This window comes from Dendrobium catenatum, unplaced genomic scaffold, assembly GCF_001605985.2.
Source record: "Dendrobium catenatum unplaced genomic scaffold, ASM160598v2 fragScaff_scaffold_21, whole genome shotgun sequence".
Lineage (NCBI taxonomy): Eukaryota > Viridiplantae > Streptophyta > Magnoliopsida > Asparagales > Orchidaceae > Dendrobium > Dendrobium catenatum.
This window is the reverse complement of record NW_021318483.1, coordinates 48,953-76,644: the sequence shown is the minus strand read 5'-3', so window position 1 is coordinate 76,644 and position 27,692 is coordinate 48,953. Positions and strand designations below refer to the sequence as shown.

Here is a 27,692-nt window from a genome sequence, read left to right as displayed (position 1 = left end):
TGAAACCAAAATTATGGAGCTTTTAAATATTCATTAATCACAAATCTAGAACGATACAGACAATGATTTTTTTTTTTTTTTGTATGCACAAAGACAACATCAAAAAATTGCGAACAAGTATAAGAAGACAAATGTCTTATAAATTGTAAACATATAAATTAAATATTAAAACTACGTGGAAATTTTATTTAGTAGCCTCCGCAGGCTTTTCCTTTGGGACGTCTGAGAGGTCTATATCACCAACACCTACAGGTGGACCGATGCTACATCGAGCTGTGTTATGTGTTGCGATTGCATCCTTTATTCTCTGGAACTGCACACATTTAGAATCACACCAACAGATGAAAAAAAAATCACATAGATCATGCAGTATGCATATTTTAATTCATAAGGATATTTTAATGATTAATGTTTAATGAAACTAAAAATTAACATTTACCTATGTTTTATATTACTTCTTTATAACTACTTTAAATATTAGACATATTAGAAGAATTCAGCCACATAGATCATGCAGTATGCATATTTTAATTCATAAGGATATTTTAATGATTAATGTTTAATGAAACTAAAAATTAACATTTACCTATGTTTTATATTACTTCTTTATAACTACTTTAAATATTAGACATTTAAGTTGTTTGATGAATGATAAAAAAAAATCAATCCTAGCCACTCTTTTTTTTTCTTTTCTTTTCTGGAGAATAATATAGATGATCCAAATCATACATATTATTCTTAGAATTGCGCATATGAAATGCGGATATACATATACCATCTAACATGCAGTCTCCGTTGAGACAAGCTAGATACCTATTTGGGATCATACATATGATTATTGTATGATCATACATATGACTGTCCAACCAATAATTTTTTAGTGTTAAACTTTTCATATTTTGATGGGACTTGATTAAAAGGTGGTAGACTGACTTGACAATTGAATGGTAACAACCTATTGAAAAAAGAAAGGGATTATAAGTGGTTTTTTATGGCTAAGAGTTGAATCATTAAATCTTTTTATAAAAGGCTTCTTTGAAGAATCACTTTTTCCTTCAACGACCTAAGCATAATAAGAAATATGTTTGCTTTCATTTCAAAATTTTCATCTTATTTTAAATTATAAAAGTCTAGAAGAGTTGTTGTGCTCATGCTTAAGGAGTGAACGAGTTTGGCTAGTGATGGTGGAATCCTAACATAGGTGAGGATTATGCATAGATATAGGTTAGTTGGGGTTGAAACAAGTACAAATTCTTGATACCTTGCATTTATATTCCTTACACTTGCTCTTTACAGTCCCACACTTTTACTTGCTTGCGTTTACAATTTTAATTTCCCATAAATTATAAAAGCACCAATCCCTACCCTCCCTCTTGTTGTATCATCCCTTCCCATTTAACAGTTTTGCTTATGCATGTAATCCTTTAATGTAAAAAACACCATTTGGGTATGAGACTTTATGAAATAAAAGTTATTTTATTAATTTATATGTGATTCTAATAGTTTATTTCTATCCATTTATGATTTAAACATCCTTTTGCTGTGTATGTAAAAAATTTAAACCAATCGGGAAAACTCTCCGGCTGTCAAACAATGCCGAGCAGCACTCTTCCAAGCCAGTTGGACCATTCCGAGAGCCCTTTCCTTGGTCAATCAAGTTACGCGATCCTTTGGCTAGCTAAACTTTACTAGAAGAATTCAGCTAGACCAAGTCGATGGTTCCACTTGAAGATCAAACAAATGATCTTCCTGTAAGTCATGCCTTGAAGCTCTAATGGCCCCTCCATTCTCAAATTTTAGTTGTGACAGAAGAAAACCTAAAATCATCATTGCTGGTTTCTTGAACTAGCCCAATTTTAGGTAGGTTTGCCAAGTTAGACCATTGGATAGTCTCCTCTTATTAAATTACATATACATATAGCAAGATGGAGATGATCGCCTTCAGTCATTATAAGTAAGCACTAATCAACACTCTATATATTCTCAAAGTAACTCTGGCAAAATCTATAAATTAGAGGCCCGAAATATTCATTTGAGGCATAAAACATAAACTTCAAAGAGGGAGTTCTACAGACTTTCAGAAATCCCCATTAAGAGCTATCATTCCTTTATTATATTTTTATTTGTTCAATTATCCTTCTTTTGGTGAGCAATCCTCTGTTTAAACAATATTGAAACTCTATTAAAACTCTACTAAAATTGTACTTGAGCTTCAGAAAACCATGAGAGAGAGTCTTGAGCAACTTGAGAATTCTCTCTTGCAAAATCTCTTTGAAAAAATTTCTTATTCAATTGAAACTACTGAATCAAATACTCCTTCCAACAAAAATTTCATCAAAACAGAGTCCTACATAGTCAAGTTTCCCTTTCTTTTCCAAGTGTTCATCATTCTTCACTTGTTAAAGATAATAGGATTGGTTCTTTTATAATCATCTTAAACGCATCCTTCTTTAATGACCTAAGGAATATCGTGATAACATTCTTCTAATCATTATCAATCATAAAAAATATTATTACAGATCAATCTATCTCACTTGATTTCTTACAATTATCAACATCTACAACTCGAAAGCACCAATGATTGATGATAAATCTCACACTAATCTCTTTTAATGCTAATTTTAGTGCATCCCCAAAGAACTAACACCTAATCAAGAACAAAACTCAAGACAACTCAAAGAAATTAAATTGGTGAATAATTTACTTACAATGATCAAATCAGAGACCAAATGAGCCCAAAATGACAGAAAATGCATGTAGCCCAACAAGCAAAATCCAGAAACACTAATATCATCCAAATGAAACACTTGGAAGGCCTTGAACTAGCATAATAAGCCAAAATTGACCAATTAGGGGTGATCTCGTGCAGCATTACCTAGTCAATCACCTTCATCGCACACAAGCTTCATGTTTTACTGAAACAGCTCTCACACCTCCATACCACCAAAGCCCATGAACTCCTTTAACTCCACAGGCACACCTAAAACCACAAAACCCACCTACATTTACTAGACCTATTTCTATAAGCCAATACCTACCTCGGTAGCATATGCAATCCAACAACATCACAAACCCTCCTAAATCACTCAAAACAAAAAATCAAACCAAACATACCAATCCTACAAACTAAGCCCACCGCCATAAGCAATTCCTTTACCATACCTTTCAACCCCACATACGCTACTAGTACTTTCAATTCACTAAGCCAAAACCTATCACTAGCATATCTAATCCTCCAAATACCACAAATGCTCAAAACCCTCAAAAAATAAACCAAATCAACCTCACAAACCCACTAAACACTCCTTCACCCACCCTTTCTGTTAGAAATCAGAGGTTTGAGAAAAAAAGCTTAACTTTATTGCATAATTTCTTCCCTATTTATAGATCTATACAAGATATCTTAATGAGGAAACAATAAATTAGAGATTTAATGTATAAAATCTCTAATAATTTCTTTCTTAAATTAAATTAGTTACTTCATTATGGAAAGAAGCAATTATCTCTGGCGTGATCCATGAGAGCTTCCCACGGATTGCTTTCTATGACCGTCAGATCCTTTGCACTTAGAACGGCTGGATTTCAACACTCCCCATCTAGTTGGGAAATAGAGATCTGTCATTCCCAACTTGTTAATCATTCTGAGAAAAGCAGAACTGTCCAATCCTTTGGTAAGGATGTCTACAAGTTAATCTTTTGATGATACATGATTGACACTTACTAGACCACTATCTAGTTTTTCTTTAATAAAATATATGTCCACTTCTATGTGCTTGGTCCTGTCATGCTGGACTAGATTGTGAGTTATACTGATTGCTAATTTGTTGTCACAATGTAGCTTCATAGGCTCATCCCACTTGACCTATAAATCTTCTAGGATTATTTTGATCCATAGTAGCTCACATATTCCTAAGATCATAGCTCGATATTCTGCTTCTGCACTAGACCTTGCCACCACATTCTGTTTTTTCCTTCTCCATGTAACTAGGTTACCTCCAAGAAATGTGCAATATCCAGAGGTAGATCTTCTGCCAACAGGTGATCCCGTATAGTCACCATTCATGTATACTTCTAGGGTTATTCCACGATTTCTCTTAAAGAGAATCCCTTTTCCTAGGTTTCCTTTAAGGTAGTGCAATATCCTGTCTACCGCTTGCATGTGAACCTGCTTTGGATTCTGTATAAACTAACTGACCATGCTTACAACAAATGTTATATCTGGTCTAGTTTTTGAAAGGTAGATCAATTTCCCTACAAGTCTTTGGTAGGCCCCTTTATCTACATCTGGATCTTCTCTAGCTTCCCCCAATTTAAGATTAGGTTCTAGTGTTGTCGGTGTTGGTTTACAAACTAGTTTACCTGTTTCTTTTAGAAGATCTTTGATGTATTTCTGTTCTAAAATATATATTCCTTTGCTGGAAAGAGCTACTTCAATTTCGAGAAAGTATTTTAGTCTACCAAGTTTTTTGATGTCAAATTCCTTTGTAAGACTTTTCCTTACACTAATTTTCTCCTTTTCGTTATTTCCAGTCAAGATAATATCATCAATATATACTAATAATATTATGACTCCCCCTGAGTCTGAGTGTTTAAAGAATAATGTATGATGCTCTTGACTCTGTCGATATCATTAAGGAGCATGAGTTTAGAGAATCTTCTGAACAAGACCCTCGGTGATTATTTGAGCCCATATTTGCACGCTCTGTTTCCTTTAGATTTTTCTTTAAATCATGGTGATAATTTCATAAATATCTCTTCTTCTAGATCCCCATACAGGAATGCATTTTACACATCCAATTGTTCTAGATGCCAGTTGTACTTGGCTGCTAGTAAGAGTAGTATTCTGACAGTATTCATCTAGGCTACAGGCGCAAAAATTTCTTGGTATTCAATGCCACATATTTGAGTGTACCTTTTTGCCACCAATCTTACCTTATATATTTCTAGTGTGCCATCAGCTTTGTAATTTACCGAGAACACCCATTTACAGCCTACTGATTTTTTCCCTATTAGTAGATTGACGATCTCCCATGTATTGTTCTTTTCTAGAGCCTGCATTTCATCTTTTATGGCATTTTTTCTATTTTTATCAAATAAGACCTTAGAAATATACTTAGGAATATGGATATCTTCTAATGTAACCAGAAAATTTTTATGTGTGGATGAAAAGTTGTTGAAGAATATAGAGTTGGTTATAAGGTATAGTGCTAAGCTTACCTTATTTCCAGGAGATAGTTCAGATTCTTGGATCTGCTTTGGAGCACAACTTGAGCTTGTACGCCTAGAGTAAACCTTCCCAAATCTAATGACAGCTTTGTCATTTGTTTCCCTATCTAGGGTTTTAGATGGATTGGTTTGAGGTGGTGGAGGAAGGTCAAGAGGTGCTAGTTCATTTTCCTCATCTTCCTCAAGTTCAGTCTCCCTCTGAAGATGAGATTTTGAAAAATAGGAATTTTGTTCATCAAAGATAACATCAATAAAGACAAGGGTTTTTTTTGTGCGTGGATGATAACACTTATAACCTTTCTAGGTAACTGAATAGCCAACAATGATGCATTTGAGTGCTCTTGGATCTAGTTTTCGTGTATCTTTGCTGTGAATATGAACATAGGAAGTGCATCCAAAGATTCTGGGTATAAGATTATGATGGGTTTGAAACTTGGGGTAAAAAGGGGACAAAATCTCTATTAAAGTTTTTAGTCCTATAGTTGTTGAAGGTAGTCAGTTTATGAGATAAGTCACAGTTAGGAGGGCTTCCCCCCAATAAGATTTAGGTGTATTGTAGTGAAATAGAAAAGTTCGGGTGGAGGCTAGAAGATGACTATTTTTTCTCTCTGCAACCCCATTTTATTATGAGGTGTAAACATAGAAGGTGTGAGATCTCGTTCCCTTACTGTTCCTCTCTGAATTGGATTTTCCTCCCAGGATCGGCCTGGAGGCCGATCAGTGCATTGAAAACGGCTGATTTCTGGAGTGTTTTCTGGAATGATTTCTGGACTGGATCGTCCTGGGACGATATCATGGAATGAAAGATGGGAACAATGGTGCTAACATCAGATTTATTTTTAAGGAGATAGATCCAAGAGACTCTAGTGCAATCATCAATGAATGACAAAAACCAGCATGCCCCAGAGATATTGAGGATTTTTTAGGGTCCCAATATATCACTATGAATGAGATAGAAAGGAGTGTCACATCTCTCTTTTTTGTTTGGAAAGGAAATTCTTTTATGTTTAGCTAACTTACAGGTTTCACAATAAAAATATTTATTTTCTAATTTTTAAAAAAGTTGTGGATACATACGTCTTAGGACATCAAAAGATCAGTGTCCTAACTTATAATGATAAAGCCAAATAGTGGAAAAAAAATGAAGCTAAATAGTGGAATTCTTATCAACTAGGGATAACATATAGCAACTATTTTTAGACTGGTTTGATTTTTTCAGGAAGTACAGTCTTGCTTTCTCCTTAACAAGTCCAATCTTCTTCCCTGGTCTCTGGTCCTGAAATAAGCAATAAGTAGGGTTAAATAAGGCTTTACAATTATGGTCATTGGTAAGTTTTTGTATTGATATTAGATTTGTAGATAATTGAGGTAAATGGAGCACATTTTTCAGGGTGAGTGAGAGAGATAATGTTATGTCTCCTTGGCCTGCCACCGTAGTAAGAGAACCATCAACAATGATGATTTTCTTGTTGTTTGGGCAAGGAGTATAGTTGATGAAGTTGGTAGGTGAGTGGGTCATGTAATTTGTGGCTCATGAATCAATGATCCATAATTACTTTAAATGATTTCTACAAGCACTTAAACTAATAGAAATTGGAATCTTACCTGAGAGTGCAAGAGAAGAAGATGCATTTGATTTTTCAAGAGATATCAGGTGTCGTTTCATTTTATCAATATCTTCTTTATTGAATTCTCTAAGGCTACACTGTGCTTCTGGGGTGGGCTGACATGTAGTATTATTGGCATGCGACGTGCTCTTGTTTCACCTTTTGGATTTCACTCCTTGCTGGGAAAATTTTCATGTATGTTTCAGCACGTTTCTCTTGTGTGTCTTGACTTCTTGCAATAATTGCATTAAAGTGAGTCTTTGTCTTTGAATTTTGAGGAATCTACCTTTCTCTTTCCATGATGATTCTTTGTTCACCACCATTGCTGAACTTTCAACGACCTTTGGTCCTAAAATCACTCATCAGCTTTCTTCTGCGCGGATGAGATAAATGGTTTCATTGAATGATGGCGTCTCCTTTTTGTCGAGGATCTGGACTAACCTGATCAAATTCTGCATTCAATCCTGCAAGAAAATTATAAACTCTATCTTTTTTAATAAAGTTTTTTTAGGATCACAGCGTCTTTCGGACATCTAATTTATATGCATCTATAGTGATAAAGTTTTTGCTACAGGTTTTGTAGAAGAGTGGCATACTCCATCACGATTTTACTCCCTTGCTTTGTGCTTCCAACTTTTATTTTAATTTTAAAAATTTGAGCCGCATCACGAGCTTTGGAGAATGTCTGTCTGGCAGCATCTCATATGTCCTTTGTAGTGGAAAGGAACATAAATGTATCGCTAATTTCTGGAGTCATGGAATTCCACAACCATGACATAATCATGGAGTCTGCTTTATCCCATGCCCCAAAATTAGGGTCTCCTTTTCTTGGTCCTCCTCCGAGAAAGTGTATTTTTTCTTTCCCCTTTAAATAAGTCTTTGCAAATTGAGACCACTTTAGATAGTTCTTCCCATTGAGATGTTAGGAAGGTTGCATGCTTTGGAGGTCACCTCGTCCTTGGTGCACCGTCGATTCCTCAGTTTGATCAACATTTTGGGAGGAATTAATTTCTGACATTGGGTAGCAATGAAGGCTTCCCAGAAAATAATTTTCCCTATTCGACAATAATGGTTGAAAAAATGAGTTTTTTTAGAAGAAAACTTCCCAGTTTAATTAATCGGGCCGAGTTGAGTCTTTAAAAGACTCGGACCGGGTAGCTAGGGTACGCCGAGCCGAACTCTTTCTGGCGTTGTTGTTCGGCTTTGTTGCTTTCGCAGGAGTGCGTCACTTCTTCGCTCATTTGTGACTGTTTGACTATGCTCCTTCGACGACTTGCCCTTCCTGTCGAATCGGAAGTTTGGATCGGCTCCTTGCCTGTTCGATTGCGCTTCTTCGGCGAGTTTCCCTTTCTGTTGGATCGGAAGTTAACAACGTTTGGATCAAGATACTACCGGTTAGCTAGGGCTTCAGTTATCTTCCTTAATGCTCCGATTCAACGTCTGTCGGCAAGCTTCCGTCGGCAGATGCAGCTCCGTCTGCGGCGTCCGTCCTCGGCAACGCTCCACTTTTTCTTCTTTTCCTCCGATGATATATGATCGTTCTACAACGGCAATGAAGGCTGTTGGCTCTGATACCATGTTAGAAATCAGTGGTTTGAAAAGAAAAGCTTAACTTTATTGCATAATTTCTCCCTATTTAAAGATTTATATAAGATATCTTAATGAGGAAACAATAAATTATAGATTTAAAGTATAGAATCCCTAATAATTTCTTCCCTAAATTAGTTCCTTCATAATGGGAAGAAGCAATTATCTCTGGCGTGATCCATGAGAGCTTCCCACATATTGCTTTATGTGACCGTTGGATCCTTTGCACTTGAAATGACTGGATTTCAACACTTTCAATCCAATCTACTTCGTTATTCTCCCCGGATCACAAACTCAACCTATCTTCTTGACCTTGCACTCTCACTAGCTAGCTAAACACAACTCATCCCTTCCACACTAGTAACTCACACCCCAAACGACCATTTATACCTACTAGGCACTCTATTAGCCGGCACTCTAGTTATACTTCCCATATTATTATCTCGAGTCTACCAAATCACCTAGGTTGTCATGTGACAATATTTCTTGTTTGAATTATTCTAATGCATGATGATTAGTGCCATGATGGGCCACAACCTCCAAATTTGCTAAAAGATCATTTTGGTGCTCCTCATCTTGAAAAAAAAGACACCTACATCACCACCATCCCCAACCTTTAACTCTTCGAGAGAAGATTTTTTTTTACCCCACAAGAATGATGCGATATAGCCATGGGCCATTAGATTAGCTTATGCACTTTGCTTATGTTTTAATCATGATAGAAAACATGTTAGTTATTATGTAAGCTCCTAATTTATTAATCATGAAATATTTAAGCCATTTTCCAATATAGAGATGTCATAACTATAATTTAACCCAATCAAATATTTTTTTCTAGAATCATTATAAATCCAAATCAAAAAATCGTACTCATCGTAATTTACTTACACTAATTTTTTCGTAATTTTTTTGCAATGGTGAAAATCCTTATAAAATTGGCATCAATCGGTACAAGGGCGAATTTTAGAACTGTTAGGTGTCCGTTATGTAAATTGATTTCACCAAAATTTTCTTAATAAAATGATTTAATTTATGGAAATTTTTTTATAATTTTTTAAGTCCTAAAAAATTTATATGAATTTTATACAGAGAAATATAATTAAATTATATAATTATATTATATTAAATTATTATTATATTATAAATATCTTAAAACACTAATCTCTTAAGCCATTTCTTCCATCCCTTTGGCCATACTGAGAAATAGATAAAAAATAAGAGAATTTGAGATGAAAAGAAAAAAAATAAAAAGAAAATCCTAGGGTTTTAGCGTGGAGTGATTTTTGTCCGTCGATACTGGTGGGAAATTTGCTTATCCCGCTGTAAGGAACCTTTATCAAATTTCTGATTTTGATAATTTTATATTTTTGGTATTTTTCCGATCAAATTTATATTTCCGTTCTCGAAAAACATAGTTTTGTATTGGTAAAACTTTCACTATTTAATTTTTTTTATGTTATAGAGATTTTGGTATTTTTCCGATCAAATTTATATTTTCGTTCTCGAAAAACAAACATAGTTTTGTATTGGTAAAACTTTCACTATGTAATTTATTTTATGTTATAGAGATCAATATTATAAATATTTTGAATATTTATTTGAGATTTTTGCTAGATGATTTTGAAAAAATAGCAATTTTTATATACTCAAAAATTTATTTTGACATCTAAAAATAATACTTTTGTTTAATAAAAGCTTCAGAACATTGTTATATACGATCCTTGGTAATTTGGTTAATTTTCGAAAATGTAAATTTTTGCTCAGTAGAAATTTTTGTTGTCTACCGTTAGGTTATTTTGACAGTTTCTAAAATAAGTTTAATTATGTTTTATTTACTACAATGCATTGAGAATATGGGTATGTGATTTACTGGTCTATATTACTGTTATAGTAATGTAATAATAATTTATGTATGGGAAAAACAAGTAAAGACTGGTTATTCACTAACATTGGTCAGAGATTGATTGACCTGTATAGGATGGTGGGCTAACGGGCCTTCCTTTAAAAATGTGATTTGATTTATCCTCGACTGATTCATGTGATATACTGATTAAGAGTTATAAGAAGCTAATTCTTACGCTGATTGACAAAAAGTGACGACTCTGTTTATTGAACCAACGATTAATAATACTGGAAAAATATTACTATAGCTAGGACTTATACTTGTTTAATATGATTATTAGAATGCATGCTACTAAATCACTATCACTATATGTCTTTATTGTTACTTCCACCCATAATGTTGATGTAACTACTATTCTACTGTTATTAATATATTGATCACGTGATATATATTAACCATGTGCATTAGATACTAATATGATATTTCTAAGCATGTGATACACGGATATATTTATTTTTATATGATTTTACTGCATTGACATGATTTCAACATTCTGTATCAATGTTTTGATTTGATGGTTTATACGATTTATGTACTGATTGTAGTATTAATATGACGATTGCTTAGTGATTTAACGCCTGTACTAGTTTATTGATTTCTCTATTATACTGTCCTATAATCATGTGAATGCTACTGAGATGATTTACCAGCTAACATGTATATTGCTCTTTTACCGTTCTTTGAATTAAGTTGTAAGTTTTAGTGATATATTGGGCTTTTTAGTTCATTATATGTGGTTAAATGATTTTAGGTCAAGATAAACGATCAAAAGTGTAAGGCTGGTCAGGATTCTTCAAGTTTTGTTCCTTTTTTATTTTAGTTATTCTTCTTTACACAGGATAGAGTAGTTATGATATGATTGTATAGATCCTGAGTAGTATATATGATTTTTGGTAAAAAAAAAATATATAGATGTACATATTGATATTTTGATTGATATTTTTATTTCTGCTACTATTTATATTGATAAAAGAAATTAAGTAGATCTGATTGTTATTTGTTAAAATTTTAAAAAAATAATTCTTTCAATTTAAATTTTGGGACATCATAATAATGTTGTATTAGATGACAATTTTTTATGAACAAAGAATCTTTGATTCATGTAAGCTCCTGTCCTCTCATACAGCCCCTCTCCTCACCCTCTCTTTCTCTCTCTCTCTCTTCATCTTCTAATCTTTACTACCACTCACTCATATCATTTTCCCTCTCTCTCACTCCTAAACTCTTCTAACTAACACTTTTTTTACTTCAAGATATACATCTCTCATTTATAAAGGCTCAATGGAAGATAATAAATATTCATTCCCCTCTCTATTTAGTACGTAAAATGTCACCTTTCTTAATTATTAAAAGGGCTTACTTTTGTAGGGCAAGCCAAACATCACATACTTTTGATTGAGGTTGAATGATGAAAAAAGATTGTGTGTCTGACGTATGAAGAAGATTTAATATATATTTATTAAGAATTTGAAGAGGAAGTATTATAGAAAGAGTAACGTAAACAAAATAAATCACCTCTCTCCTTGTATATGACCCCACCAGTGTTATTCATGCATCATGAATACTCAATAAGCCTTCTCTAAACACTGTTCTTGAAAAGCACTTGCTAGTTTACTTGCCATCGAATTATCACTACTAATTAGTTTCAAATGGGCTTGTTGTAGCCTGAGACATAGCTGTTATAGTATAACATAAACAACCTTGACAGTGGACTTTCGGTTCTACCTGCTTTCAACGTCAAATAAATACTGCTATAGATTTCTACTGAAATTTGCTAAATGACACCATGTAGATCCTCTTAGCTGCTACAAATCAAAAAATCGAGCATGTGCCTTTTCTCCCAATAAGGGGAAATTATTGGGTTCGGTCCGGACGCATCTATACATCCGGAATCTAATAGGAGGATGTCACGTTGCGACCCAACGACCCGACAAACCCGCTCGATTTATTTAGCATGTGCTTTTTCATTTACCACGCAGCCCGACAACTCGACCCGGACCGAAGGTAAAAATTCATTCTTTTAATAGTTTTTTTTTTTTCTGAAACGCTGCAAATTAAAACTCGCGCCCTTTCGGTTGACCTTGTTCCTCTTCTCTTAAGCGGCTGATCATCTTCGTTTGGAATTCATATTTTTTTCCTCATCACTTTCGTTGTTGAAGCCATGCCTAAGATCTATAATTTCTTGTTTGCGTTGAAGTGTTTATTGTAATTTTTATTTGCTCGGTGCTACATTCGATACGTTTTAGGGTTTTGTCACACAATGGAATTATTTTTAGGGTTTTGTTATTTTATTTCTATGGAGATAGGATTTGTAAGTCAGTTTAGGGTTTGTAATTTTATACCGAGCATGAAAGGGAAATGCTCAGTACTACGTGCGGTATTTCTCTAAATACTTATCTTAGGGTATTGATTTTGTGCGCTTGATACTGCTCGGTACCATACTCCGTACTCTGCATGGTACCGAGCGGTATTTTTTTATCTAGTGTTCCGCTCGGTATTTCTCTTAATACTTGTGTAGGGTATTGATTTTGTGTGCTCGATACTGCTAGGTACCATACTCGGTAATCTGCATGGTACCGAGAGGTATTTTTTTATCCAAAGTTTCACTCGGTATTTCTCTAAATACTTGTCTAGGGTTTTGATTTTGTGCCCTCAGTACCGTTAGGTACCATACTCGGTACTCTGCATGATACCGAGAGGTATTATTTTATCCAGTGTTCCACTCAATATTTCTCTAAATACTTGTCTAGGATTTTGATTTTGTGCACTCGATACCATACTCGGTACTTTGCAAGGTATTATTTTATCCAGTATTCCGCTCGGTATTTCTCTAAATACTTGTCTAAGTTTTTGATTTTGTGCGCTCGGTACCGCTCGGTACCATACTTGGTACTCTACATGGTACCGAGAGGTATTATTTTATCCAATTTTATCTAAATAGTCAATCGCAATATTGCAGGGATATTTTTCAAAGATTTATTTCCGCTGCAGAGCTTCTACGTTTAGACAAGTTTGTGATCATTTGATAAGTACATTCGGCCACGAATTTGTTGATGTTTTGAGGCTGCTGCACCTTCATCACTTCCTCTTGTTGCCTGTTTTTCGTCAGAATGTTCCTCTTGTTCATATGTTGCTGACCAAGTGGGATTTCAAAAAGTAGTGCTTCGTAATCAAAAGAAAGAAGTTACCTTTCACTTCTGATGAAGAAACTATCATCATTGGACTACCCAATAGGGGTACAGAATTTGTGGTAGGGGTGGCAGGATAAGTGGGGTAACTTCTAATGATATTAGACATGAAATTCATAGTCTGAAGGAGTCCACCCCAATTCATGATCTTCTGTAGCATTTCATAAAATTCTTATTGTCCAATCTATTTTTTCTCCTTGCAAACTTCAGGGCACCTTCAAGTATCTTGACAGTTGCAGAGCATGTTAACGAATTCTTATCTTATAACTGGTCATCAACTATAAGGAATTTCCTTGTCGAAGAATTTTATTCTATTGACATAAAGCATAGGAATGACATTCACCTAGGATATATTAATGATTTTGTAATAATTCTAATTGGGAGTTTAAATGTTATGCATTTTATTTAGTTAATCATTCTACAAATATAATTAATTCGCTAAAGGTTTGATTGTTATGGTTGCAGATTTTGTTCCTAGAGCATACAAGAATACAAACACCATTGGATGAGTAGTTACGTCGTTGTTTTGCTCGGTGGGACAACCACATAATGTATAGTGAGAAAGATGTAACTGAATTATTTGATAAACTTAATGATGTACATGTATGCATTTGAGATGTGTTATTAATGTAGATATGATCTCTTTATTAATGTAGATATAATCTCCTTATAACTTGCAGATAATAAATGAATTTGAACAAATAACTGAGGAGAGGTCACTTTTACAAAATCCTCCCCCTTCCTCAACAGAACCTCCCCCCAAAGTCCAAATTAAAATCCAACTGCCCAAAAGCTCGACCAGGGCCTCTAAAATTAATAAGCCCAAAACCTCCCACAGGGCTTCCACTCCACCCAAGCTCCCCCAATCTAGTACCCCACAACCAGAAAAGGACAGCCCGCCCGCTAAAAATAGTAGCCCAAAAATCAATCTCCCCAAACCGCTAGATGATAATGACTGTCAAAATACGGTCAAACTGATTGCACAGAATAAAATCCTCATTACTAGGCTTGCCAAAGTTGAATCAACATCTACATTGCTAGAGCGACGAGTACAATCTTGAAGCAGGTTGTATTTGAACTTATGGATTTAGGGAGAAAAATTGAAATAATACAAAATATTCTTAAAAAATTCTTGAGAACTTTCCCGCAACAATTAAAGTTAATGCTATAGAATTTGACGCGCCAAACCCTATGGAGCCTGAAGATATTAAACCTGTTCCCCCAGTCATGCCAAAAAAAGAAGAGGTTCATGACCCACCAGAGAAAGTTAATGTGGGTAAGACAACAACAATAACTGATTTAATTATTTCACCGTATAAAATTATAGGAAGCAGTGGAAGTGCTGAACAAGCGGAGCCTTCAGCTACTAGCACAAGCATTGTAAAAAAGGTTCGACAAAGGGCTAATCGTAAGAGGAAATTGGTCAAGAGCCTATTTACAACCGATAAAAGAAAGAGTCATAAAGATAGTGAAGTTGCCGCAGCGAAAAATACAGAACATGAAGAAATTAAAGCTGGACATAAAGTTCTTGAAGTTAATGAGGAAGAAAAATTGGAGTCAAGACCACCGCCAGCTAAAATTGATTACCATGGCCGATCAATGATAATTGAGGACATGTCCATGTTCACAGACAAATGTTTAGAAAACTTCAACGATACGTGAGTGTCGCGCTTATCATAACACTCTTCTGCCTGCCGAGCTTAATGTTAAGCCTATTTTTTTGTTATTTTGCAGGGGGCACATTGTTTTCTCAGCTGGAAATGTCATTATTTATAGAAGTCAAGTTGATGAACTAATAATCTAATAATACCTAGATAATAATCATGTTGACGCTTTTGTCATTACTCTAGCAGAGAAGAACAATATTTCCCCAGGGCTATACAAACCTTTCATATTTGTTCCGAGCTTCCATTGGGTTTGTTTGCCTACAACTTAATACTTCTAAATGTTTACTTTTTATTGTGTACCAAGCGGTATTCCTACATGGTATCGAGCGAATTCTTCACGGTATCGAGCAATATTCCAACATGGTACCGAGCGGTATTCCAAGATGATACCGAGCGGTACATGTCGATACCGAGCGATATTCCTATATGATACCAAGCAATATTCCTACATGATACTGAGTGGTACATGTTGATACCGAGCGGTATTCCTAAATGGTATCGAGCGGTATTCCTACATGGTACCGAGCGGTATTTGTAAATGATACCGAGCAGCCAATGTCGATACCGAGTGAATTCTTCACGGTACGGAGTGGTATTCCTACATGGTACCGAGCAGTATTCCCATAAGATACCGAGCGGTACATGTTAATACCAAGCGGTGATCTTATATGATACCGAGCAGTACATGTCGATACCGATATCTTTTGCTTCGTTACACATTCTCTATATTGTGTTGTTAATCACATTATTCTTTGCTTGTTATGACAGAGTTATTATGATATGTATAAATATAATACAGAACAATTAGATATTTTTACGAAGAAACACAAAATGTTTTTGATGATAATGACATCCGACAATGGCCGACCAGATCGATTATAGATGCCCCTACACAGAAAAACAGCATCGACTGTGAAATGTTTGTATGTAAATTTATGGAAGCAGTTGTGCAACCTCAAGGTATTACATGGGAGGACCTAAAAAACTAGCAAGATAGCATGTCAAAATTCAGAGCTAAATTCGCTTGCACATTATTTTATATTACCTTAAAATAAATGGACATAATTTGTACATAGTTAATTAGTTGTCAATACAATCATTGCTTGTACATCAAAATTTGTACAAAATTTCCCAGCATGTTAACTTAAATAGTTGAAATGTATACAATACTTTCTTGTACGTAGCTGAGTTCCCACATAGTACCGAGTAGTACCGAGCCAAACACATGCTAGAGTACCGAGCAGTACCAAGCAGACAAAAATACACGAAATAACCAAACCGGGTACTACTGCTCCTTTAGTAATTAACGAATACGTTGCTGGAGTTGACTTTGTAAGGGACAACATTCAAAACATGTCATCAACTCGAACTGTATATCTTATCAATCAACTAGGTTTAAGAACTCTCTTACCATAAGGCTTCCGTTTCAAAAGTTTCGTATATAAATCAACAATGAAGGTATGCTCAACTGGGCCCCAAGGATGATACAAAATACAATTTTCTAAAACATAGGTTAATAACGATTTATTTCCAGCAGCTACTCCTAATTACACACATCGCAACTCATGATATCACATCTGAAGAAAGTGAGGACTAGCCATGTAGTGATAATTCTCAAAGAACAATTTCTTGACCCATATCCAACCTTTGGCATTTAGGAAATTACCTTCTCTATTCTGTTCATTGCCTCTCAATGCGAAATTAGGAGTTGAGTATCACAACGCTTGTTCGAGTAATGCAGACAACATCTGTAAACTTTATTATCCCTTGCTAGTTGTTCAAGTTGACCATCAGGAGAATCTGACATCTTTTCATGCATCGCAGTTATTGCAATGTTCACGAATACCTCGATTGCCATACCAAGATGTAGATTAGTTTTTCCCGCCAACGCAGTTTGTAGACCATATCAGATTGTAAATAATAATGACCTAAATTTATCCTGACGTCGAGAGAGAAGACGAGGCAGTAGGCGATTTAGAAGAAATGTTATCATTAAATTACTCATTGCAACCACCATTCTGTCTCACTATGAATATCTTACCTGCACCATCTGTCAACAATAAATAGCTTACCTACAACTTCTACCCAATATAAATAGCTCACATTCCATTTCAATATAAGCTAGCGAGCGTTAAGATACAGATCGTTAAGGTACCGAGCGTTAAGATACCGAGCAAAGAGTGTACCAAGTGTAAAGCGCAACACCGAGTATACCGAGTAGTACCAAGAAATACCAAGTACCGACTATATCAAGTAGTACCGAGAAATACCAAGTACCGATAAATATCGAGTTTAAAGAGTAGTACCGAGTGTACCAAGCTGTACCGAGTTATGGAAATTTGCAATGATTCATAAAAATTCTATCTCAAAGCAATGCACATTGAAACCTAACATGCCGAATTCTTAAAAAAGATGTACAAAATGAAATCATTAGTACATTATTCAAGGACATATTTGAAATGTAAATGTTACATATCACGTTTTTTCTGCATCAATAATTCCCTTCATCATTCATGTATATTCAGCTGATGATTGTGTGCTTGGTCGATGGTTAATGAACTCATCTATCAAGCATTCTGGTATTTGTGTGAAAGGAGACTGCATTATAGGTTCTTCTGTGGTTGAACACTATTATGTGGTTTACGAGTCTTGCTCTGCATATTTTTTTCTTGGTTTTTCTCATCTCCCAGTGACTCTTCAATCTTGCATTAGAAATGTCTTTTTAGGCCTGCAATTTTGTGGATCTTTAACATTCTTAAGTCCCCCACCTGCTCTCTTGCGAACAAATGGCTGGTTGTTTTTCTTTCCTACAAGGATGAAGTCAACATTTTTAGCTATCTCGATCATTGCTGACAATATGTACTATTCTGCATCTTCATTCCCCTGTGCTCGTGTGCTAACTTGATATGCAAATCTGTTTAAATGATTTCTAAATATCATAGCAATACCACCCTCCTATGTTTGGCTCACTTTCTTTCCAAAGCCTGTTACCTATCTAAAAAAAAAAATCTTCCAAGCTCTAGCTAACCATCGAGGCAAGCGATACTGAGAAGGAATTCTAATGATATCTAATTGTCTAATAACTCTCATACGATAAGAACAAGGTAATCCCATTATACTGAACTTCCCACAAATGCATTCAATTGTACCTCCGTTGAATTAAAGTGAACAATCCAATGAGAAGAATGATCTTTTCTATCAATTTTCACAAAAAATGGATCCATCGTTTCATGCATGATCCCACCAACACCCTGTAAGAACTCATCAAAAAAAGAATACAATTTCCTTGTGTAAAAATTTGCAGCTTGCTTTAGTATTCGGCTACTTTTAACTACAAGAACTATGTCAAACTGGCAGCATCTGAAATCTTCATTATGTTCATTTCGATACCAACTCATCATCAGCTTCTCTAACCCCAGAAAACATTTAGCTATAGAACTTGTTGGCTTGGAAATGTCATGACACACATTGTTGGTGGACTCGCTACGATGTGTAGAAAGAATGCTAGGTTAAAACAGTTCTTATTAAATGTCATTAACCACTTATTTCTGATTCTATACAATTCTTTCAACCATTCATGGCTTTGGAGGTCTCCTTCATTGATCATTTCAGTCCAGAATTTCTCAAACTCTTCATCAGAATCACACTTAAACACTTATGAAAAAGACATCTAACTTTGTTGTTGCTATTGTAGCACCACATCTTGGATGGAGCCTTCTTGCTTATGTGCCATTGGCACAGCCTATGTCATGTTTGGGGCAACGCAATTTCAATCGCCTTAGTCATTGCCTAGTCCTGATCAGTAAATATCGTTATGTGATGTTTATTACCCATTATTCATAAAAATATTTTAAATAACCAGGTAAATGATTCAATAGTCTCCTCCGATAAAAAAATAACACCTAAAAGAACATTATGTCAATGATTATTTACTCCAACAATCGGAGCACAAGCTAAATTATATATCTTAAGCCTATAGTTAATATCAAAAATAATCACATCACCAAAACAGTCATAATCTATCCTCCCTAAATCATTTACCCAAAAAAAATTGGCAATCTATCGTTCTTGTCAGTTTGTACGTCTCATGCAATTCTTTAAATAATTCAATAAGGGAATTCGTGTCCCTATTCTCAGTCTTTGATCTTCTCTCCTTTTGAATAAAGTTATATGCATCTCTCTTAGAGAATCCTATATTTCCATCACCATCTGCTTCATCGCATAGGTATGTAAATGCATCAACTGTTCGTATCCCAGCTTCTATCATGGATTTAAGAACTGAGGTCTTATCATCACTGATGTTCTTACATGATCTAAGCAAATGTTGATCTTCAGGCTTAGCTAATTCGTGATTGTGGCACTCAATGTATTTCTGAACCTTCCAAACTCTATCTTGACTTACTGAAAAATCTGATCATAGCTGGACACCCGGTTCTAGTATTGGCTCTTCGATATTTCGAATTGGAATTCAAGTTAATGCCCTTCTTAAATCCAGCTTTCGAACATACAAAATCCTTTGATTTAATTTTCCTCGAATTTGACCAAAAACTATTATGGTCCTTCCGAACACTGAATCATATGTTATGAGCATAATTGCAATACATGTCATATGCTTCCTTCTCACTTGAATAAACACCCTGTGCAAATGTGAAAATGATTTTAACGTTAGCTATAAGCAATCGGATAGATGTACAACTCGGTACTTCTCTATGTATTTTTCTCTCGGTACCGCTCGGTACTTCACTCTACATCTTTCTCGGTACTCAATATTATGCTTAGTACCGCTCGGTATCGTGGACTAAAAAATACCGAGAGAAGTGTCATGGGCTGAAAAATACAGAGCTAGTACTACCACTAGGTGCCGAGAAGCAATACATGGAATACTCCCAACTTTAATAATACTGTAAACATTAAGAACTCTACGTTCATAAGATCTCTTCCTAAAAACTCTTTCGGGTTCAAATCTTACCATAAAAATCCCATAAATTTCTTCCGTGTCTGCTCCAGCATTTCTTCCTTTACGTCTTCGGTTTGTTCCATCTCCTCGAACGATTCGACGTAATCCAAAAAAATTTCCATTTTCAATTCGTCTTCCTCACTTCTCTTAACAGCGCTCTTCTAAGAAATTATCCAATAAACCCTAATGTAGAAAAAAACAACCAATTTCTCATAAAACATAACAAAAAAGAGCGGCCTTTTTCAAATTTTTGCGAGGAACCCGGTTCGGTTCAGGGAAACTATGCGGCAAAGGTAAATGGAAAAGCACGTACTAAATAAATCGAGCCGGTTCATCAGGTCGCAACGTGGCATCCTCCTATTGAATTCCAGATGTATAAATGTGTCCGGTGACCAAACCCAATAATTTCCCCCCAATAAGTCTTTCCATCAAGAAATGATTTGAATGATTAATAATTTTAAGATTAATTCGTGAACAATATTAAACAGTTTGTAACAGTCCTAGTTCCACAATCGACACCAGCCATTATATTCCAATTTATAACCAGTAAGTTCAAGTTTCCCACATTCCTCATTTACGAGTTGACTCCATTAGGTGACAAACTTATTTATCACTCTTCAGCTTCCATTGGCAATGCGATGGTTCGGCTTTTGGGTGTTTCTTTTTAACAAATCTGTATAATTTCTATTTTGATGGGAAATACATATTAAGAAAGAAAAAAATTGGTTCAAGATATACGATCAGATGAATACAAAGGATGTTCAATTTATTTTGACATTAGTGCAATATAAATTTTAATTAATTCTACATATATTACACTCATCTCAAAACAAATTCAATTTGAAAACCATCTTAACCTGAATTTGGTCAGGATATCCTAACCCAAAAAATTTATCCTACTATAAAACCAATTGATCATACAACCCATTTTGGCAACACAAACATATTTCAAGGACATTCTGAATAGCTCGTCCATGTTTTTAGTATATTGATGACTTATTTTCATATAAAGCAGCATAACATTAGCGCAGTCAATAGTTTCTCTTGATATAAGTAATAATGGACGTGAGTTGGCATTAAACTATAGGACCAAATGAACAATAAGAGAAAAATAAACATTCCCACATATTTCAAAGTCTAGACAATAATTTTTTATAAAATGCAAGTGTATATTTAAATCATTGTTAGATGGAAACCGCATGGCATATAATTTTGTATGCTTCTATAGTCAAAAGGAAGAGTGTTATGACTACTTAACAGAAACATAAAGAACTTGAATTCAGTATGTTATAAGTAAGATATCAGAATATCGGGGGACATAATAAAATTTAATAGATATGTAATCATGAAGATTATAGAAGGTGATAATACAAACAAAGCTATGTTACTGGTCTTTAATTATGCTTTCAAATCATACGCCTTATCAATTAAATGTTTAAAGCGTACAGGATCCAAACCTAAAATTATATCATTTCTATTAAAGTAGTTATGAGATGAAAGGAAAGATCAGCCAACCAATTAGTTAAACATCTTTAAAATAATATGAGCGAGATCCTTGTCCATATTTAGGAAGTAATGCAAGCCTTCAAAGCGTTAAAAGAAGAGTACTTTTAATTTTCATCGTGTTAACTTCATAGATGAAGCGTAATCAAGACCACAATAACAAGCTAATAAAGGGCAAGAGTTCATATGAGAGCTCACAAATATTGATGTCACAATTTTTTACCTTTGCTAGGGAGCATGAAAATGACTCTAATCTTCCTTCAGCGCCTCGATAAAAATGAAAAAATGGAAGCACTCTAACATTCAACCTTTTGCACATTGGCTTATTCTTATCAAAGTCAACTTTGAGAAATAAAATGTCTGGATGCTCTTCAGCTGTTTTGCAGAGCTACAAATTACCAGATATAATCGGAAATATTAGATTATTCTATTGAATAAAAAAAGATAAATAATTCCACAACACTTGCAAAATGAGTTAATAATAAAGTTGAGTCTACAAAACAAGACTAATGGTGATGAAAGAAATTCTCATTCTAAATAGAAGGAATAATAAGGGGACAGTGTGCTAACTTATAATATGACATATAATAAAAGTAGAACTACAAACCTATCCATTCAAAACGGCATATGACTTTTCTATGATAGCATGAAACCACAGGAAGTTCTTTACGGGGATGGAACATGATTAATGCACTAGTATCTAAGAAAGTTTTACGAGCATTCTTTGATAGAAGCCGAGTGGAGAGATGCCATAGGCTTCACATATTCAAAACTATATATAACTTAGTTATGACAGGATGAAACCACATTGGGAGTTTTTACATGGATGAAACAAGATAAATACACCAGTATCAAAGTGTTTGAAAAGCATATTTTGATATAAAAGCAGAGTAAAGAAGAGTGGAGCAGAGCAGTGCCCTATGCTTCATGTGTCTGCGAACCACAAGCATTGAGAAGCACAATGTGTGAGTGTCACAGTGCTATGTGCTTTGTAACAAAGTGCTTGTAGCATGATTTGCGCTTTCCAACAATATTAAGAAATTCAAAGTTGGTTTGTTACGTAAATTAAAATGCCATATGTATCAGTTATATGCTTATCTCTTGTTGCACTCCTCAGTCTCCTATTGCCTTTCGTGCTCTTTAATTCTTGTTTGGTCCAATCACAGTCATCTTCAAATCTCATCTTCTTAACCAATAATGCTGATTGGTTTAAGAGAAGAGTGTGATGCCTGGTTCTAGGTGTCAGTTCACTTGAATTAAAATGTCCTAGATATTGTTTCTATCACTATTTCTTACTATGTTGCTTTAGTCTTGTCTTGCCTCCCCAGCTATCATCTTCTTGTCTAATCTATCATGGTCCACCCTCGCTCTCATCTTCTTGTATGCCCTATTGCAATGTTCCTACTCTCACTCTTTTTCAGATTGGTTCTATCACCATTGTAGAGTCAATGAGAGCCAGATTAGAACTCACATTCTCCTTCTCTCAGCCCATTCTTAATTTATCGCATCTTGGGATCCAACTCAATCTCTTTATTTATAGACGTCATTGACTTGATTTTTTCTTCTCTCTTGATCATTCTAGCTTGGTATCAATTTCAGGTATTTTTTTAATTGTCTTCATATACGTTCTTCTCATTTGTTTGGCTTAAGAATCACTGGATTATTTGACATATCTATGAGATACCCTTTAAACTTTGTCAAAAAAATTTATCAGGTGTAATTTTTTATTTATTAGTTTATAATTTATATTTAATGGAGAAGTTTGACGGTATAAGAAGGAAAGATCATTAATACAAATGCAACTTATTAATACAAGCAATGTGACTAAACATAAGTGCATTTATTATGAAAAAATTAAAAATGGTGGGGTTTACTGAGCTAAGGAATACTTGATAGGGGCAAGGAAAGGCAATGTTAAATTGTTTTAGAAGATCCCAAATGAAGTGATACAAGAGTTGCTTGGTTATGCAAAGAAAAACCTGACAACACAGACTTTATGTCTGGATGAAGAAAATATTAATGATATGACAATTTGGATGACCAAATTATGTTGGAACTCCAAGGTATTCAATAAAATCAAGAGGCCGATTGTATCTGCAATAGATACCACAAGTTCCACGACATCAAAAAAATATGCTTTCAAATATTACATTTCTTCTAGCCATGCAAAAGAAAGTGTAATTGATTGGTATTAAAGAGACTGTTTAAGAATGCAAGACAAAGAACCATCCAATCTATAGCAAGATAACTTATTTTTTAATAATGTTAACTTGAATTGCTCCAAGGTGATAATTGAAAATAAAGAGCATTATGAAATAGGTTGAATCCACCTTATCATATGTTGAGAGTTACTCTAGTTCATAAAGAGGTTGATTGCTACAGAGAAAGAAGTTGAAAAACATTAAGAAACTTGCAAAGAAAAGATTGTAGCCTTATGTCAAAATGGATAAACTAACAGGAGCTATTGAACTATAATCAATTTCTAGATAAATTCACCAACATCATCAAGCCTTTATCTAACTAAGTGGGGTCAGTTATATGAATTATTTTTTCTCCATTATGTCCTACTAAGAACCAAATTCACATTTAAATCTAATAAAAAAAATATTATTTCTAATACTTTCTAACCAAGCCTTGATGAATATACACAATTATGAAAATATAAAAATATATCTTCCTAAGTATTTTCTTAAAATAAAATTATCTATATTGCATTTCTATAAAAATGATCTGACCTTAAATATCTGAAGAGCATCAAGTGACTTATTCTTGGGGGATCCATTGATATCAACAACAACAACAACATCAAGCCTTTATCCCACTACATGGGGTCGGCTACATGAATTCTTTTCTTCATTGTGTCCGGTTAAGAGTTAAATTCTCATTTAGATCTAATAAAGAAAGGAAATTTCTAATATTTTCTAACCAAGTCTTTTTAGGTCTACCTCTATTTTTCTTAACATAGGTTAAATCTAATATATCTACTCTCATAATTGGGTAATCGGAAGGCCGCCGTTTTATGTGACCAAACCATCTAAGGCGACTCTCTCTAATCTTATCCGCCACTAGAGCTACTCCAACCTATTCACATATATGCACATCTTTTACCCTATCTCTAAGAGAAAAACCACTCATCCACCAGAGCATCCTCATCTCCGCAACACTTAACTTAATATTATGCTTCTCTTTTAATGGCCGGCATTCTACGCCATAAAGCATTGCAGGTCTAACCACTGTCTCATAGAAATTTCTCTTATATTTGAGTGGTACTTTTTTATCACACAACAAGCCCAATGCATTCTTCCACTTCATCCATCCAACTTGAATTCTACTATAATATCCCCATCTATTTCACCATCACTCTAAACAATAAACTCAAGACATCTAAAATGTGTACTCTTATTAATGCCTTGATCGCTCAAAGTCACAACCCAAGCAATTTTACTATATGAGTTGCTTAATGCTGAATTTGATAAGGTTGGGGAAGGGAATGCAATACAAGTAAATTATTATATATTAAACTATCATTTTAAATCTTTTCAATTATTTGATAAGTTGATCACTTGTGGAAAGGTGACGACATTTGTATTGTACACATATGCAGCTCACTGTTTATATTTGATGAAGAATTTGGAAGATACCAACTATTAGAGGAACTTTAAAGGAGGTCTAAGAAGTCTTTGGATTCATTTATAATAATGAACTTGCACTGAACATGATGAGAAAGTTTACGAGAGGAAGAAAAGTTTAAGGCCTATAACTCGATTCCCACTTCTTAAAAATATCCTAGTATTTATAGACAGAAGGAGAATTTCAAGAGAATGTTCGGTTCTGGAGATCAAAACCAGTCAAAATTTGCTTATAAGCATACACGTAAGAGTGTGTGTCAGATGATCCTTTCACCGTCCTTTTGGAACAAAATTTTGTATGCATTAAAGACCGCCTTTGTAGTGAAAGTGCTATATTGATAGGACCAAGATATGATAGCACATGTTTATCAATGGAAATGAGAGTAAATATATGAAAATATTTGATAATATTGATAAAAGATGGAAGGATCAAATGGACCAAGATCTTCATAAAGCTAGAAATAATGTCAATCCAAAGTTCTTCCATAAAAACAAATCCAGATTCATAAAGAATGAGAGTATCATTGATAGTCTTTATCAACTGATTAACAAGATGGAATAAAGTATTCAAAAGCGTACATTGACACAATGGTTCTTAAATAAAATGATGGCATTGGTATCTTTGGAAAGGAGAATGCCATTAGAAGCAGAGTTAAGAAGTATTTAGGTAGTATAACCTATATTGGAATTTCTTATTCATTTGATTCTTTAGTACATCATAATCATGATTTAGGGTTTATCATTATATTTACTCTCAGCAACTTGTTGGGAGATGCATGGTGCGCGTCTACACTACATTTGTAGAAGTGGTTTGTCTTGTAGTTCTTCTAAACGTGATCAAAATTGGAGCATCTTTGAACAACTAAGATGTTTTTTATCGTATAGATTGATCTTGTTTAATTTATATCGATTAATTACAAAACTACTTTGTGTAGATTAATATTAATCAATTCATCCACACGACTTGAGTGCATATAGTTGGAGAAGCATCTAGATAATAAATAACTAAATGATATGATTTGCATAAAGTACAACCAAGCTTTTAAGCGTAGGCATGATAACTAGGACGTCATTGACTCAAATGAGTTGGACTCTCTTGATAATAGTTGTGAGTGGCTCACTGCCTCAATTAGATGGATGATGCTAGAGATGACTAGTTTGATGATGAACTAATATGGCGGGATATAAAAACTATTTTAGGTTTAGAAGTAGATCCAAGTAGAAGAACGAGATCTCACTATACAACTAAGAGAACATTATCAAGTCAAGCTCAAAGACTTTCTACATCAAGACCCTCCACTATTAAGACAAAAATACTCTAGCACAACATGAGATTGCTGATTATGAAGCAGTAGGTGGTGAAGCTGAGGGTTATTTTATCGATTCAAATAATGAATATACGAATGAAGAAGAAATTGTTGTAGAAAGAGTCGATCAGGATGATGTGGTTATTGAATGTTTGATTTGCATTATTGCCTTTATATTCATTTTATTTTAAATTTTGGAGCACTCGATTTTTATAATTGCTTAGAGTTTGGATATGACTTATAAGTTATGACTCAAATCATTCATATCTTTAGTTTATTCCTTTCACTTGGTTTGTTTATAAAAACGTGTTTAATAATTTGATATTTTCTTAATTTATTATCAATATTGTGTTATGTTTAAGTCATTAATTAAAAACCATATTTTATTTATATTTTTCATAGATGCACAAGGGTGATATAATTCATAATTTTTGTTCAAATATTCACAGCATATTAATTTTTCTTTAAGTTAGGCATGGGTCATCACTTGATTACTAGTTGATAATAGATTTCCTTGTCAATATTTGACATACATGTCATAGATTATTTCATCATAAAGATTTTTATGAAAGTTCTTGAGTAACATAATATTATTGACATTCCTTTTTGATATATAAGCTTCAATAAATCAAAGTGAACACTTCGTTTGCGATTCATACTTCAAAGCAACAACATAAAAAAGAAACATTTGACCATCATGTTGCACTTCACACTTTGACAACCTTGACATCTATGAGCGTGAAGAATCACTTTACACATGCTTATATCATGAATACAATAAAGAAAACTATCCATATGTGAATGTAATGTTCATGTGATCATATGCATGTACACTATTGTATTTGTGCATGGTACTGGAGCAGGTTATCGGACTAAAATTGATCAGATAAGGCGGATTAACATGAAAATGAAGATAGCATATAAACAAATCAAACCTTGGGAAAAAGTGCCCGGCATGAACCACACCAAGTGCCATAGAATTCAACAACAACAAGCTTATCACCCGCTTGGCTTAATGTTTCAAGAAACTCCTTTGTGGAATGAATATCAATCATATTTGCTCCAGCACTTCTCTCCCACCACTTGGGTCCATCATTTTCGGCAATGACCGCATGAAC

The 27,692-nt window shown here is 34.3% G+C and overlaps 1 protein-coding gene across 1 annotated transcript; it reads right to left on the bottom strand.

The window, feature by feature from the left end:
- Positions 1–27,692, bottom strand: LOC110108383 (thioredoxin-like 2, chloroplastic; the record flags this gene model as incomplete). Its single annotated transcript, XM_020839010.2, is given in 3 exon segments — positions 1–313; positions 21,862–22,026; positions 27,510–27,692. Coding segments are annotated over 3 exon segments (477 nt in total), but the record flags the coding sequence as incomplete, so codon positions are not given.